The following is a 14,736-nucleotide window of genomic DNA, read 5'->3' as shown; positions in this document are numbered from 1 at the left end:
ATACTTCACAGACACTTCAAGTCACGTTTCTTGAGATCCCTTTGCCAACACCATTTTCTCTCTTTCTGCTTCAAGTTGCTCAGTCAGAAGAATCTGTTCTCCCAAAAGACGAATATTTTCTTTTTTCCGATTTTGCCTTTCAATGTCTCTGATCACTCCATCACGAAGCCTCTAAAAATGTAAGAAACAGATTTCAGTAAAACTGAAACAGGTAGTTCCCATCCTTGTATCATTCAAATCTAAAAAATAGTTTAGATACAGTTAAAACTTTTAGATTTCAACTACCCAACTACTATTTTAATTTACCGTATAAATGTAATAAAGAAACCATAAAATTAACTTGAATTAACTTGGTAGACTGCCGTCGTATTATTACAGACTTCTTATTGCCTTTTAGGAAATTCCACATCATTCAATACAAATATGGTAAATAACAATTAAAAATTAAAAACTGGGGCTTCCCTGGTGGTCTAGTGGGTAAGAATCCTCCTGCCAATGCAGGGGACACAGATTTGATCCCTGCTTCTGCTAGGCAGATTCCTCATGCTTCAGGGCAACACTAAGCCTGTGTACCACTATTTAGCGGATGCGTCTCAACACACTCAAGTCTGTACTCCACCACAGTGAAAAGCCTGAGCACTGCAACCTGCAACGAAGAGTAGCCTCCATGCCCCGAAATCAGAAAGCCTGAGCACAGCAACAATGACCCAGCACAGCCAAAAAGAAATCTTTTTAAAAAAAGAAAGAAAAACTGCCACTGAGCTGAATTTTAGAAGTTTAGTTGATATATGATACTTTAAAAATTTGAGAGCAATGGAAAAAAATAAAACAAAAAAGTGAAAAACAACAAACAAAAAAGAAACAGAAGAAAAAAAAGAGAGCTAAATAAAAATTTGAGGAGGGAATTTCCTGGCGGTCCAGTGGTTAAGAATCTCTGCTTCCACTGGTTGGGGAACAAAGACCCCGCAGGCCACCTATGTCCCCCACCCCCCCAAAAAAACCTTGATGAGAGTTAAAGTAACTGTGAACTACATCCCTGTTAGCAATTGTCCTAGCTGAATAATAAATATCATAGAAAAAAGCACTAAAATTTGAATAAAGTGTAAGGCTGAGAGAAAGTAAAGAACCTGGCTTGTTCTGTTACGTAAAGAGAATAAGTAAAAATTACACAGAATTACCATCAATTACCTAATGGGCAGAGAAGGGAAGAAAAAGAAAGCTATCAGCAGAGGAAAAACAAAGGCCCACCAATGGCAGTTACTTTCACAAGCACTAATGACAGAAGATTCCAGAATATGAATGTGGCATCTAAGATGACTTTCTAAAGCATCAATCCAGTCATTACTAATAACAAACATTGTATAGTTTACAGGTCATTAAATACTCTCATAACAGTGGCCTGTGAGGCAGAATAATGAGGGCAGGGCATGGGACCTGGGTAAATGTTTTTTTGTTTTTTTAATTTTAAACCAGACCTCTTTCAAATAAACTACAAGATAAGTATCTCCATCTGCAAGGCTAGCTTGCAATTCATCAACAAGCACCAAGTTACAGATCTGTTTGTCTTTAGTTTTTAAATTTACTATTATGTCTACTTTAACAACTCATCAAGTACCTTGGTGCTGGCCCTCCTCCAGGCCTAGAGCTTCAGTTCCCATTATCAGGGAGCTAGGAAATTTAAGAGTCCTGGGACTGATACACAACTGAAACCCATCTGTCTTGAACCTTGTGCCCTTGGCCAGATCTCCAGACAGAATCAGAAACTCTCATTCTATTCTTCCCTCCCCAGCTCCTATCCTGTGGGCCTCCCGTCAGGACACATTTACACACCCCACCCAACCCCTGAAGCCCACATCTTCCACACCTGCTCTGAGGTCCTCCCTTCCTTTCTCAGACTTTGGCACGTGGCTTGGGTTCTTGTTCTCCATCCATCATTTGCTAGTTTCCCCCCCAAGTTTCAAGATCTGTGCCAACTGCCTGACACACCCTTCCTGGGATTTCCGGTTGACAATTGTGCTGACCACCCAGATCTCTTCATTACCATAACTCCTATACCTGGAACCCAGCTCCTGGTGCAGTTCTTACTCCTTGGGTAGTAATGCCAGTTTTGCTGGCTTCTGTGAGGATGAGTGCTCCGTACAGTGCCTGGTATGTGGGAGACAGTCAGCAAACAATGGGGGAGCACGCTAACCACTGGTTTATTTCTTGCTTCCCTGAACCTTCCAACACACCAAACTATGTCAAATCACATGTCCTCCTCTTTCCCAGGAAGTAAGCCACATGAATGACTGGACCTATAACAAACACAAGTTATTCTGGTCAACCTTCACCTCTAACTTCCAAACATCTAAACCTTTCACTTTTCACATTCTAACAGCAGTTCTCAACTCTGGCTGCATGTTAGAACCTCTGGGTCGCTTTTAAAACATACTTAAGCAGGATCCACACCCGCAAGAGATTCTGATTTGACAGGTCTGGAGCAAGACCCAGGCGGTTTCACCGTATTAAAAAAAAAAAAAAAAAACTTCCCAGGAATACTGGCGGTATAGCTGGGGGTCAGAAACAATCTTGAGCCCAGCCTTACTCTATACTTGGAAAAACCCCTGCTCCCTGACCTCAGAGTCACATCCGATACAGCATCCTCAACCCCCCTTGTCAAATTTCCTCCCATCACCATCTTTTCCTTCTTAGAGAAGGAAGCCTCCTGCCTCTGTTCGGAAAGCTATCCCCTTAGCTGTGTTAGTTGCTTGGTCGTGCCGGACTCTTTGCGACCCTATGGACTGTAGCCCCCGAGGCTCCTCTGTTCATGGAAATTCTCCAGGCCAGAGTACCCGAGCGGGTTGCCATGTCCTCCTCCAGGGGATCTTCCCCACCCAGGGATGGAACCCAGGTCTCCCGCATTGCAAGCACATTCTTCACCCTCTGAGCCACCAGGAAAGTCTCTTAGAGCCCTACTTTAAACCCAAATCTCTCATCGCCTCCGTGTCCTGTCATCGTTAAATCATTCCATTCCCTCCGCTAAATCCCTGTACCACCGTTGGCTTCGTCTGCGGATTTCCAGAGCGTGGAACAGGACAGAGGCCTCGCCGGCAGCATCTCCGCACCACCAGCATACGCACCGACTTCCCCTCGCTGCCTGTGCCCACTCCGGGCGACCCAGGCTCCGCCGCCCCCAGCCCCTCCCCTCGCCCGACCCTCAGGCCACGACCAGCTGCGCTTTCTCTTCTTTCTTCCCTACCAGCTCGGGGCCAAGGCTTGCGCCCGGGAGTCACGCTGACCAACTGGGAAATGGAAGACGCGGGAACTGAGAGCAACAGTGCGAACGGTCAGTCTCCCGCGCTCCGACCCCAGGGGGCCCGGGAGCCTGGGTCGGGGGCGTCTCGGAGCCCAGTGTACCCGGGGACTACCCCCTTACCCCCAGGACCGTTCCTCCCAAGGGGAAGGGCGGGGTCCCCCGGCCCCGGCCCCGGAGGAGGGAGGAAAGGTGAGGAAAAGAGGCGCCACGCGGAGCCAGGCCCGAGGCCCGAACCGCGCGGGCCTGGGACACCGACCTGCCGGTCCTGCCGCTGCTTCAGATGCACGCCCGCCACGGTGGCCGCAGTCAGCAGCACCGAGAGGCCCAACACCACCTTGGAGCGTCTCGACATCCCCCTCGCCTGCCTGCCTGCCGACCGCGGCCTCCGCTCGTAACGCCTGAGGCCCGGGGCCGCCGCCGCCGAGTGCGCGTCACCGCCCGGGGCGGGGCCAGGCGCGATGCCTCCAGCCCAGAGCCCGGTCGCCGCTAGGCGCGGGGAGTCGAGCGCCGAGCGCCGTGCTTACTTCGCCGGAGAGCGTGACTTCTGGCGGGGCCTGGGGCGGGGGGGGGTGGAAACCTGAGGGACCAGATCATCTCCCTGCCCTGCGGACTGGAGAAGGGACCACTTCCAAGAGCCCCCGCCCAGAGCTGGCCCCGGCATCACCACCCGGGACGGAGTTTGGAGGCCTGAGCCCCCTCCTCTCATCCGCCGTCCTCTGCGGCTGGAGTGTCGGGAGGCAGGATTTCGGGCTTGAGTACCTTGCGGACCCTCCGCCGCGCGTGTCCCCTTGGAGCGTGGGGCGCTGCCACGCCACCATCCCAAAACGCGGCGCTCGTTGCCCCTTGGCGGGGGAGGGCACCAGGAGAGGGAGTTTTTCTGGTGAGACGTGGCAGTCCACCTGCTTCCACCTTGACGCGGAGGGAGGGCGAGGCAGGGTCTGGTTTTTCTTGACGTCGTCGTCGGGAAACCTGGCTGCAGAGCCAGCTCCAGGCAGCGGTACCTCTCCGGCTGGTACGAAAGATGCTGTCACCTTGTAGCCAGGTAACCCTTGGGACATCCCGTCTACACCGGTTTCCGCGTTCAGGTGCCCGCGTTACTCAGTTCAGTTCAGTCGCTCAGTCGTGTCCGATTCTTTGCGACCCCATGGACTGCAGCACGCCAGAGTTCCCTGTCCATCACCAACTCCCGGAGTTTACTCAAACTGATGTCCACTGAGTCGGTGATGCCATCCAACCATCTCATCCTCTGTCGTCCCCCTCTCCTCCTGTCTTCAATCTTTCCCAGCATTAGGGTCTTTTCAAATGAGTCAGTTCTTCGCATCAGGTGGCCAGAGTATTGGAGTTTCAGCTTTAGCATCAGTCCTTCCCTAGTGGCTCAGACGGGAAAGCGTCTGTCTGCAATGCAGGAGACCCGGCCTCGATCCCTGTGTTGGGAAGATCCCCTGGAGAAGGAAATGGCAGCCCACTCCAGTATTCTTGCCTGGAAAATCCCATGGACCGCGGAGCCTGGTAGGCTACCGTCCATGGGGTCACAAAGAGTCGGACACGACTGAGCGATTTCACTTTTACTCTTCCAGTGAATATTCAGGGTCTGGTTTTTCTTGACGTCGTCGGGAAACCTTCTGGCTGCAGAGCAAGCTTTCCAGGCAGCGGTTCCTCTTCTGCTGGTACGAAAGACGCTGTCACCTTGTCTCCAGGTAGCCCTTGAGACATCCCCTCTGCACTGGTTTCCGGGTTCAGTTGCCCGCGTTACTAGGGTCAGAAATGATGGAGCGAAGTGGAGAACAGAGAAGCCCAGAAGATACTATGCCCAGCTCACGCAGATGATGTGCTTTCCAAGCAAGAGAGGTATTATGATCAAGAAATGGTTGGATGGCATCACCGACCCAGTGGACATGAGTTTGAGCAGACTTCAGGAGATAGTGAAGGACAGGGAAGTCTGGCATGCTACCGTCTATGGAATTGCAAAGAGTCCGACGCAACTTAGCGACTGAACAACAATATTTTTTCCCACTGGAATTCCCAAAGGACAGATTTCCTCCTGTGCAAACAGCTGTGGACACTGTTGATTTGGGCTGAGTCTCACCCTGAGGTTTCTTCCACCTGGATCACTGTAGTGCTTTGCTATTCCAGGGTCTGTTGTGCAGTGTCAGTTGCTTGAAGTGAATGCTGCTCTCCAGAAGTGTAATGAGATCAAAGTAACTTTTAAAGTGAAAATAACGTTTTCAAATATTTTGTCTGCAGCATTTTTCTCTGCAGAAGAGGAAGTACCACTGAGTTGGAGAATAGTGTCCCTGTGTTGACCTTGAGATAGAAGCAATTTAATTCAGGGCATATTGGCTTTTTCTCTCAAGAAAAAAAAAAAAAAAAGGTGGAGAAGGAAATGGCAACCGACTCCAGTATTCTTGCCTGGAGAATCCCATGGACAGAGGAGCCTGGCGGGCTGCAGTCCATGGGGTCACATGACTGAGCATGTGTGCATGAGGGTGGATGGTGATGGGTTGGTAGCAATAAACTGGTAGGACTGAAAAAACAAAAACAAAAAAAAGTAGACTAGTTTTTACTTGTGGTAGACTCCAGATATTTTCTCCCTCTTAGTGAGCCTTCAGTAAAGCTACATGTCTTTAGAATGTATGTCAGAGTGAGATCATGGAAACGCCAAGAGAGTTCCAGAAAAATATCTATTTCTGCTTTATTGACTATGCCAAAGCCTTTGACTGTGTGGATCACAATAAACTGTGGAAAATTCTTAAAGAGATGGGAATACCAGACCACCTGACCTGCCTCTTGAGAAATCTATATGCAGGTCAGGAAGCAACAGTTAGAACTGGACATGGAACAACAGACTGGTTCCAAATAGGAAAAGGAGTACGTCAAGGCTGTATATTGTCACCCTGCTTATTTAACTTATATGCAGAGTACGTCATGAGAAACGCTAGGCTGGAAGAAGCACAAGCTGGAATCAAGATTGCCAGGAGAAATATCAATAACCTCAGATATGCAGATGACACCACCCTTATGGCAGAAAGTGAAGAAGAACTAAAGAGCCTCTTGATGGAAGTGAAAGAGGAGAGTGAAAAAGTGGGCTTAAAGCTCAACATTCAGAAAATGAAGATGATGGCATCCGGTCCCATCACTTCATGGCAAATAGATGGGGAAATAGTGGAAACAGTGTCAGACTTTATTTTTTTGGGCTCCAAAATCACTGCAGATGGTGATTGCAGCCATGAAACTAAAAGCCACTTACTCCTTGGAAGGAAAGTTATGACCAACCTAGATAGCATATTCAAAAGCAGAGATATTACTTTGCCAAGGAAGGTCCGTCTAGTCAAGGCTATGGTTTTTCCAGTAGTCATGTATGGATGTGAGAGTTGGACTGTGAAGAAAGCTGAGTGCCGAAGAATTGATGCTTTTGAACTGTGGTGTTGGAGAAGACTCTTGAGAGTCCCTTGGACTTCAAGGAGATCCAACCAGTCCATTCTGAAGGAGATCAGTCCCAGGTGTTCTTTGGAAGGAATGCTGCTAAAGCTGAAACTCCAGTACTTTGGCCACCTCATGCGAAGAGTTGACTCATTGGAAAAGACCCTGATGCTGGGAGAGACTGGGGGCAGGAGAAGGGGACAACAGAGGATGAGAAGGCTGGATGGCATCACTGACTCGATGGACGTGAATTTGAGTGAACTCCGGGAGTTGGTGATGGACAGGGAGGCCTGGCGTGCTGCGATTCATGGGGTCGCAAAGAGTTGGACACGACTGAGCGACTGAACTGAACAGAGTGAGATGGTCTTTCATTCTACCATGACTGATTTTTCAACTTGTCTTTTTGAAATGGATTGTTATTCTGCTTTTCAAAAGTCCCTCATGGGGATTCACTGGCCTTTCAGGAGTTAGGACTCTGTGCTTTCACTTCCATGTCCCAATTCCTTAACATCCCTCAAGCCTTAAGGTGTGGCCTCCCCCTCACAAAATATACCTTATGAGTTAACAGTGTCAAATTCAGAAATGGATTATCTGTTTGTTTATATATTTATTTATCTGCAACTAAGACCCAACATAGCCAAATAAATAAATAAAAATACTAAAAAATCATCCCCATTTAAAAAAAGAGGGGATATATTTTAAGGTATGCTAATTATGAAAGGAAAGTTATGACCAACCTAGACAGCATATTAAAAAACAGAAACATTACTTTGTCAACAAAAGTCCGTCTAGTCCAGGCTATGGTTTTTCCAGTTGTCATGTATGGATGTGAGAGTTGGACTGTAAAGAAAGCTGAGTGCTGAAGAATTGATGCTTTTGAACTGTGGTGTTGGAGAAGACTCTTGAGAGTCCCTTGGACTGCAAGGAGAGCCAACCAGTCCGTCTTAAAGGAGATTAGTCCTGGGTGTTCATTGGAAGGACTGATGTTGAAGCTGAAACTCCAATACTTTGGCCACCTGATGCGAAGAACTGACTCATTTGAAAAGACCCTGATGCTGGGAAAGAATGAGGGCAGGAGGAGAAGGGGACGACAGAGGATGAGATGGTTGGATGGCATCACCGACTCAATGGACATCAGTTTGAGTAAACTCTGGGAGTTGGTGATGGACAAGGAGGCCTGGCGTGCTGCAGTTCATGGGGTCGCAAAGAGTCGGACACGACTGAGCTACTGAACTGAACTGAATTATGATTTCAATAAAGTTATTAAAAGAAGGCAAAAAATAAAGCTGTTTGTATATATCAACTCATTTCATTTGCACAATAGGTGCTATTATTATGCCCATTTTACAAAGGAGGAAGGTAACTTGCCCAGAGTCCACCACCTGAAAGTTACAGAGCAACATAATTGGTTTTTAGTTTTGTTTTCAAAAGACATAAAAGATTAAACTCACCTGGTTTAAAAGTGAACTCACTTGATTTAACAGAGAACTTTTAACTTGAGGTAGTCAACAAGGAAAATGTGTATATGTAGACTCTTGCAATTCTGTATTTCAGGTACTTACAGAATGGGAGGAGTGGAAAGAAAGGGAGGCAGTTAAGGCTAGACACGCAGGTGAGAGAAGAGAGAGAAAGAAGCAGAAGAGAACAGGAAAGCAATGGACTGCCCATAGGTTCTGAGGTCAGAGCATTGGCCTCTCAGGATGCTCATTTGGCCTCTGACAGCTACACCCCGTTCACATGGGCCTCGAGTTCAGTTTTCGAGTATCCCATTCCTCCCTTTGTGGGAGCCTTGCTGCCCTCTGGCAGGATGTTGTTCTCAGAAAGTGGCCTCGGTGAGTGAAGCTCTACGACAAAGGGCTTCTGGCTTCACTGGGGACAGTCCCTGACCTCCGGGGGCCTCAGTTTCCCCCTCTGTACTGTGGGGACAGTGATATGTCTGCTGCCCCCTGGGCATGCTGGTTGAGATGACGAATTAGCAGCGTGACTGCACCAAGTCAGGCATGTGGCAGTAATGCGTGTCATGCTGTGGCCAGTGAGTCTTCAGGGGTCCCCTAGGAGTGGTGAGATGGGGACCCCCTCGGCCCTGAGGGGAGGGGTAATCCTTGTCTTCACAGCCTTGGGAGAAGTCTGTTCATTTGCAGCTCAGAGGGCCTTTCAGCAACATCCCAGCTGGAGGCAGCGCAAGCGTTCTCTCTGCACTTGCCCCAACCGTGATTCAAAATTCTTGGTGTGGCTGGCTGAGTTCCTTTGGATTCAAAATCCAGTCACGTTGTCAGAGAAAAATGTCAACCTTACCAGTTGTTAAAGGAAGAAAGGAGCTATTAGATCCTTTAAAGACAGGCAATTTCGACTGCCGTAAATTTATGAATCATTGTGAAAAAAATAATGGCTTTAACTGACAATGCCACGAGTTAGTAAAGACGTAGAACAGTTGGAACGCGCTGTGCTCTGAGTGGGAGTGTCTCCTGGAACCACTTCAGCTGAATCTACTGGAGCTGAACTGGTTTAAATCCTGTGACCCAGAACCTTCAACCCCAAATGGAGGCCCCACAGAACTGCATACGTGTGTGCACCCAAAACATGTGCAAGTGTATCTGTGTATATCCCACTCGCAGAAATCTGCAGGTGCTTACCTTACTGGGGGTGGGGGCAGAGTGGGAGAGTATTTCCTGAAAGAACAGAGTGTGAGTGGGTCTTCTGGGATGCTGATGTCATCCTATTTCCCAATCTTTTTTTTTCCCCTTTAATATTTATTTATTTGGCTGTGCCGGTTCCTAGTTGTGGCATGCGAAATCTTGGTTGCAACAAGTGGGATCTAGTTCCCTGGCCAAGGATCAAACCCAGGCCCTCTGCAGTGGGAGCTCAGAATCTTAACCACTGGACCACCAGGGAAGTCCCCTGTTTCCTAATCTTGATGCTGCTACTGGGTATTCGTGAGCATGAATCAAGTGGTAATAGATTTTGTGCTCATATTGATATGCATGGCCTATACATATATACAAAATCCTATATAAGGGACATCCTTGGCAGTTGAGCAATTAAGACTTCATGCTTTTACTACTGAGAGCTCCGGTTCAATCCCTGGTTGGGAAACAAGCTGTGGGGCAAGGCAAAAAAAAAAAAAATCTTACGTAAAATTATGAACTGAAAAAAAAAAATGGCTTCACATTTTATCATTGCCTCTTGCACCAAGAAAGTTTTTTCTCCATGATGACTATCAAGAATTGAGGTCTTATTAAGTGAAGTCAGATAAACACAAATACATGATCTGACTTATATGTAGAATTTTAAAAAAATGTTACAAACGAACTTATTCACAAAACAGAAATAGACTCATATACATAAAAAAAAAACTTGTGGTTTCCAAAAGGAATGGGGGAATAAATTAGGAGCATGGGATTAACATATACATGCTGCTGCTGCTGCTAAATCGCTTCAGTCGTGTCTGACTCTGTGTGACCCCATAGACGGCAGCCCACCAGACTCCCCCGTCCCTGGGATTCTCCAGGCAAGAACACTGGAGTGGGTTGCCACTTCCTTCTCCAATGCATGAAAGTGAAAAGTGAAAGTGAAGTTGCTCAGTCATGTCTGACTCTCAGCAACCCCATGGACTGCAGCCTCCCAGGCTCCTCCGTCCATGGGATTGTCCAGGCAAGAGTACTAGAGTGGGGTGCCATTGCCTTCTCCAATATACACGCTACTATATACTATATAATATAGGTAAAGAACAAGAACCTACAGTATAGCACAGATAACTATACTCAGTATCCTGTAGTGGAAAAGAATTTGAAAAAGCATACACACACACACATACACACATATATATGTATTTGCTATTGTTTAGTAGCTAAGTCATGTAAGACTTGCAGCTCCATGCACTGTAGCCTGCCAGGCTACGAGAATGCTGGAGTAGGTTGCCATTTCCTTCTTCAGGGGATCTGCCCAACCCAGGGATCAAACCCAAGTCTCCTGTGTCTCCTGCATCGGCAAGTGAATTCTTTACCACTGAGCCACCTGGGAAGCCCCTGGTGCGTGATACTTCTTCCTAAGTAAAACCACTGGGAGACCTAAACACTGCCATCAGATTGAACATACCATTTAAGACAAAAATATGAATCTGACCTTCTCAAAAACCTCCCAATGGCTCCCCATTCCTTAGGATAAAGCTCCAAACTGCTTAGAACAGCAAACTACCCTTTGCCCTTCCCTGCAGTCCCTGCAAAGTAAAAGTGAAAGTCGCTCTGTCATCTCCGACTCTTTGCGACCCTATGGACTGTATGTCCACGGAATTCTCCAGGTCAAAATACTGGAGTGGGTAGCCTTTCCCTCCTCCAGAGGATCTCCCCAACCCAGGGATCGAACCCAGGTCTCCCACATTGCAGGTGGTTTCTTTACTGGCTGAGCCACAAAGTCAAAAACAAGTGCAGCTGGAGATCAGCAGCTTGGAGAAGAACCAAGCAATGGAAATGAAGTGGAGGAAGTACAGCCCCCTCCACATGTTTGAACACGGTGGTCATCAGCACTGGTTCCACCTGCACTCATGCAAGGGTGGGATTTGAAAAAATGCCTTCACCACTGAGTGTAATGTGGCTTCTGTCCTGCAGGTTTGAATCGGGGCCAGGTCCTCGAAGCTATTGTGGGTTTCCAAGTCTCTGGTAATATTAATCATCTACTCTTATCTAGTAGGTATCCATAGGCAAGCATAGGTTCAAGGTGGAATAAATGGTGGGCAGGAGTGCGCAGGTGAGGGCGGAGGCATAGTGAACTTGAAGGTCATGTGAGGCAGGGCTGAGGAAGAAAGAGGAGGCAGAGAGGCCACTGTTTGTTTAGGAAGAAGGTGAAGGGCATCGCTGAAGTGGCGCCAGCGATCATCTTTTATGCACATGTTCCAATCTCAGCACCAAATGGTTTGGAAACATCACACCATGTGGCACCCCAGATGGCACCATTGCTGCTGCTGCTAAGTCGATTCAGTTGTGTCCGATTCTGTGAGACCCCAGCCCACCAGGCTCCGCCATCCCTGGGATTCTCCAGGCAAGAACACTGGAATGGGTTGCCATTTCCTTCTCCAATGCATGAAAGTGAAAAGTGAAAGTGAAGTCGCTCAGTCATGTCTGACTCTCAGCAACCCCATGGACTGCAGCCTTCCAGGCTCCTCCATCCATGGGATTTTCTAGGCAAGAGTATTGGAGTGGGGTGCCATTGCTTTCTCCGATGGCACCATTGCTACTGCTGCTGCTAAGTCACTTCAGTCGTGTCCAAGACCCCATAGATGGCAGCCCACTAGGTTCCTCTGTCCCTGAGATTCTCCAGGCAAGAATACTGGAGTGGGTTGCCATTTCCTTCTCCAATGCATGAAAGTGAAAAGTGAAAGTGAAGTTGCTCAGTCAAGCCCGACTCTTAGCGACCCCATGGACTGCAGCCTACCAGGCTCCTCTTTCCATTGGATTTAGGACTGTTTAAAAAGCAAATGTAGGGCCCTGCCTCAAGTATGGCCCTGTGTGGGCCCTAGCAGATAGTTAAGCAATAGGATCCCATCTTCCTTGAGCTTAGCTTCTCATTTCAGCCATCCATAGTCCAAACTGTCCTTGAAGGAAGGTGGCCTGTTGGAGAAAATTGACTTTCTCTCAGTAGGTCCAAGACAGTCTTCCCTCTAGTGCTAGAATTGATCAATGGAAATGGATCAATGGGAATTCAACAGAGGAACTATATAATTCTACATTGGAGGTGTGTCTCTTCTCTCCCACTCAGGAAATTATTCAATCATTTATTTATATCAATTTGGACTCGTAATACGTGTACAATTTTTTACTTTTCCTTTTTTTTTTTAGTCACACTGTGAGGCTTCCGGGAAGTTTTTTGACTAAGGATTGAACCCAGGCCCTTAGGAATAAGAGCACGGAATCCTAACCACTGGACCACCAGCAAAGTGCAGAAGATGACCTCTTCTTGAATGGATGTTTGCTTGGTTGCTGCTAACCTTTGCTTGTTTTCTGGAGCTCCTACAATGTTGACTCAGACAGCTTCTAGTTGTTTTCTCAGTATTTCTATGGTGAGCAAGATTCTTGAAATAAAAAAGTAAAATTCCTAAAGCAAGGCTTCAAAGTTCACAATTTTACTGATACCACTTCCTTCTTCCTTTTGTTGTCTCTTTACACTTTCCTTAATCTCTTGTAGCTCTAATTTATGTTCTTATTTTATAAAGCAGATTTGTTCATTGAGTTTTAGGAGTCATGAGAGAGGCAAAAAGCAAAGGAGAAAAGGAAAGATATAAGCATCTGAATGCAGAGTTCCAAAGAATAGCAAGAAGAAATAAGAAAGCCTTCTTCAGTGATCAATGCAAAGAAATAGAGGAAAACAACAGAACGGGAAAGACTAGAGATCTCTTCAAGAAAATTAGAGATACCAAGGGAACATTTCATGCAAAGATGGGCTCGATAAAGGACAGAAATGGTCTGGACCTAACAGACGCAGAAGATATTAAGAAGAGGTGGCAAGAATACACGGAAGAACTGTACAAAAAAGATCTTCATGACCCAGATAATCATGATGATATGATCACTAATCTAGAGCCAGACATCTTGGAATGTGAAGTCAAGCGGGCCTTAGAAAGCATCACTACAAACAAAGCTAGTGGAGGTGATGGAATTCCAGTTGAGCTCTTTCAAATCCTGAAAGATGATGCTGTGAAAGTGCTGTGCTCAATATGCCAGCAAGTTTAGAAAACTTAGCAGTGGCCACAGGACTGGAAAAGGTCAGTTTTCATTCCAATCCCAAAGAAAGGCAATGCCAAAGAATGCTCAAACTACCGCACAATTGCACTCATCTCACATGCTAGTAAAGTAATGCTCAAAATTCTCCAAGCCAGGCTTCAGCAATACGTGAACTGTGAACTCCCTGATGTTCAAGCTGGTTTTAGAAAAGGCAGAGGAACCAGAGATCAAATTGCCAACATCTGCTGGATCATGGAAAAAGCAAGAGAGTTCCAGAAAAACATCTATTTCTGCTTTATTGACTATGCCAAAGCCTTTGACTGTGTGGATCACAATAAACTGTGGAAAATTCTGAAAGAGGTGGGAATACCAGACCACCTAACCTGCCTCTTGAGAAATCTGTATGCAGGTCAGGAAGCAACAGTTAGAACTGGAGATGGAACAACAGACTGGTTCCAAATAGGAAAAGGAGTATGTCAAGGCTGTATATTGTCACCCTGCTTGTTTAACTTATATGCAGAGTACATCATGAGAAATGCTGGACTGGAAGAAACACAAGCTGGAATCAAGATTGCTGGGAGAAATATCAATAACCTCAGATATGCAGATGACACCACCCTTATGGCAGAAAGTGAAGAGGAGCTAAAAAGCCTCTTAATGAAAGTGAAAGAGGAGAGTGAAAAAGTTGGCTTAAAGCTCAACATTCAGAAAACGAAGATCATGGCATCCGGTCCCATCACTTCATGGCAAATAGATGGGGAAACAGTGGAAAGTGTCAGACTTTATTTTTGGGGGCTCCAAAATCACTGCAGATGGTGATTGCAGCCATGAAATTAAAAGACGCTTACTCCTTGGAAGAAAAGTTATGACCAACATGGATAGTACATTCAAAAGCAGAGACATTACTTTGCCAACTAAGGTCTGTCTAGTCAAGGCTATGGTTTTTCCAGTAGTCATGTATGAATGTGAGAGTTGGACTGTGAAGAAGGCTGAGCGCCGAAGAATTGATGCTTTTGAACTGTGGTGTTGGAGAAGACTCTTGAGAGTCCCTTGGACTGCAAGGAGAGCCAACCAGTCCATTCTGAAGGAGATCAGCCCTGGGATTTCTTTGGAAGGAATGATGCTAAAGCTGAAGCTCCAGTACTTTGGACACCTCATGCGAAGAGTTGACTCATTGGAAAAGACTCTGATGCTGGGAGGGATTGGGGGCAGGAGGAGAAGGGGACGACCCAGGATGAGATGGCTGAGTCTAAGGGAACTCCGGGAGATGGTGATGGACAGGGAGGCCTGGTTCATGGGGTCGCAAAG

The 14,736-nt window shown here is 46.8% G+C and overlaps 1 protein-coding gene across 1 annotated transcript; it reads right to left on the bottom strand.

Moving 5' to 3' along the window:
* Positions 1-18: 18 nt before the first annotated feature.
* Positions 19-3,733, bottom strand: LOC128058377 (protein PET117 homolog, mitochondrial). The gene is made up of 2 exons (XM_052650817.1): positions 3,552-3,733; positions 19-171 (listed from the first exon to the last, which is right to left on the bottom strand). The coding sequence occupies exons 1-2, from the start codon at positions 3,645-3,647 to the stop codon at positions 22-24; spliced, it is 246 nt and encodes an 81-aa protein (XP_052506777.1). The 5' UTR covers positions 3,648-3,733; the 3' UTR covers positions 19-21.
* Positions 3,734-14,736: the final 11,003 nt, after the last annotated feature.

The sequence above is a fragment of the Budorcas taxicolor genome, chromosome 13, assembly GCF_023091745.1.
Source record: "Budorcas taxicolor isolate Tak-1 chromosome 13, Takin1.1, whole genome shotgun sequence".
Classification (NCBI taxonomy): domain Eukaryota; kingdom Metazoa; phylum Chordata; class Mammalia; order Artiodactyla; family Bovidae; genus Budorcas; species Budorcas taxicolor.
The sequence above is the reverse complement of the archived record's forward strand: the minus strand, read 5'-3'. Positions and strand labels throughout refer to the sequence as shown.

Excerpts from the sequence above, each read along its gene's own strand:
- LOC128058377 (XM_052650817.1), bottom strand. The coding sequence starts at position 3,647 with ATGTCGAGACGCTCCAAGGTGGTGTTGGGCCTCTCGGTGCTGCTGACT. Across the intron at positions 172-3,551 it reads AGCAGCGGCAGGACCGGCAG|AGGCTTCGTGATGGAGTGAT; the intron begins GTCGGTGTCCCA and ends TTACATTTTTAG.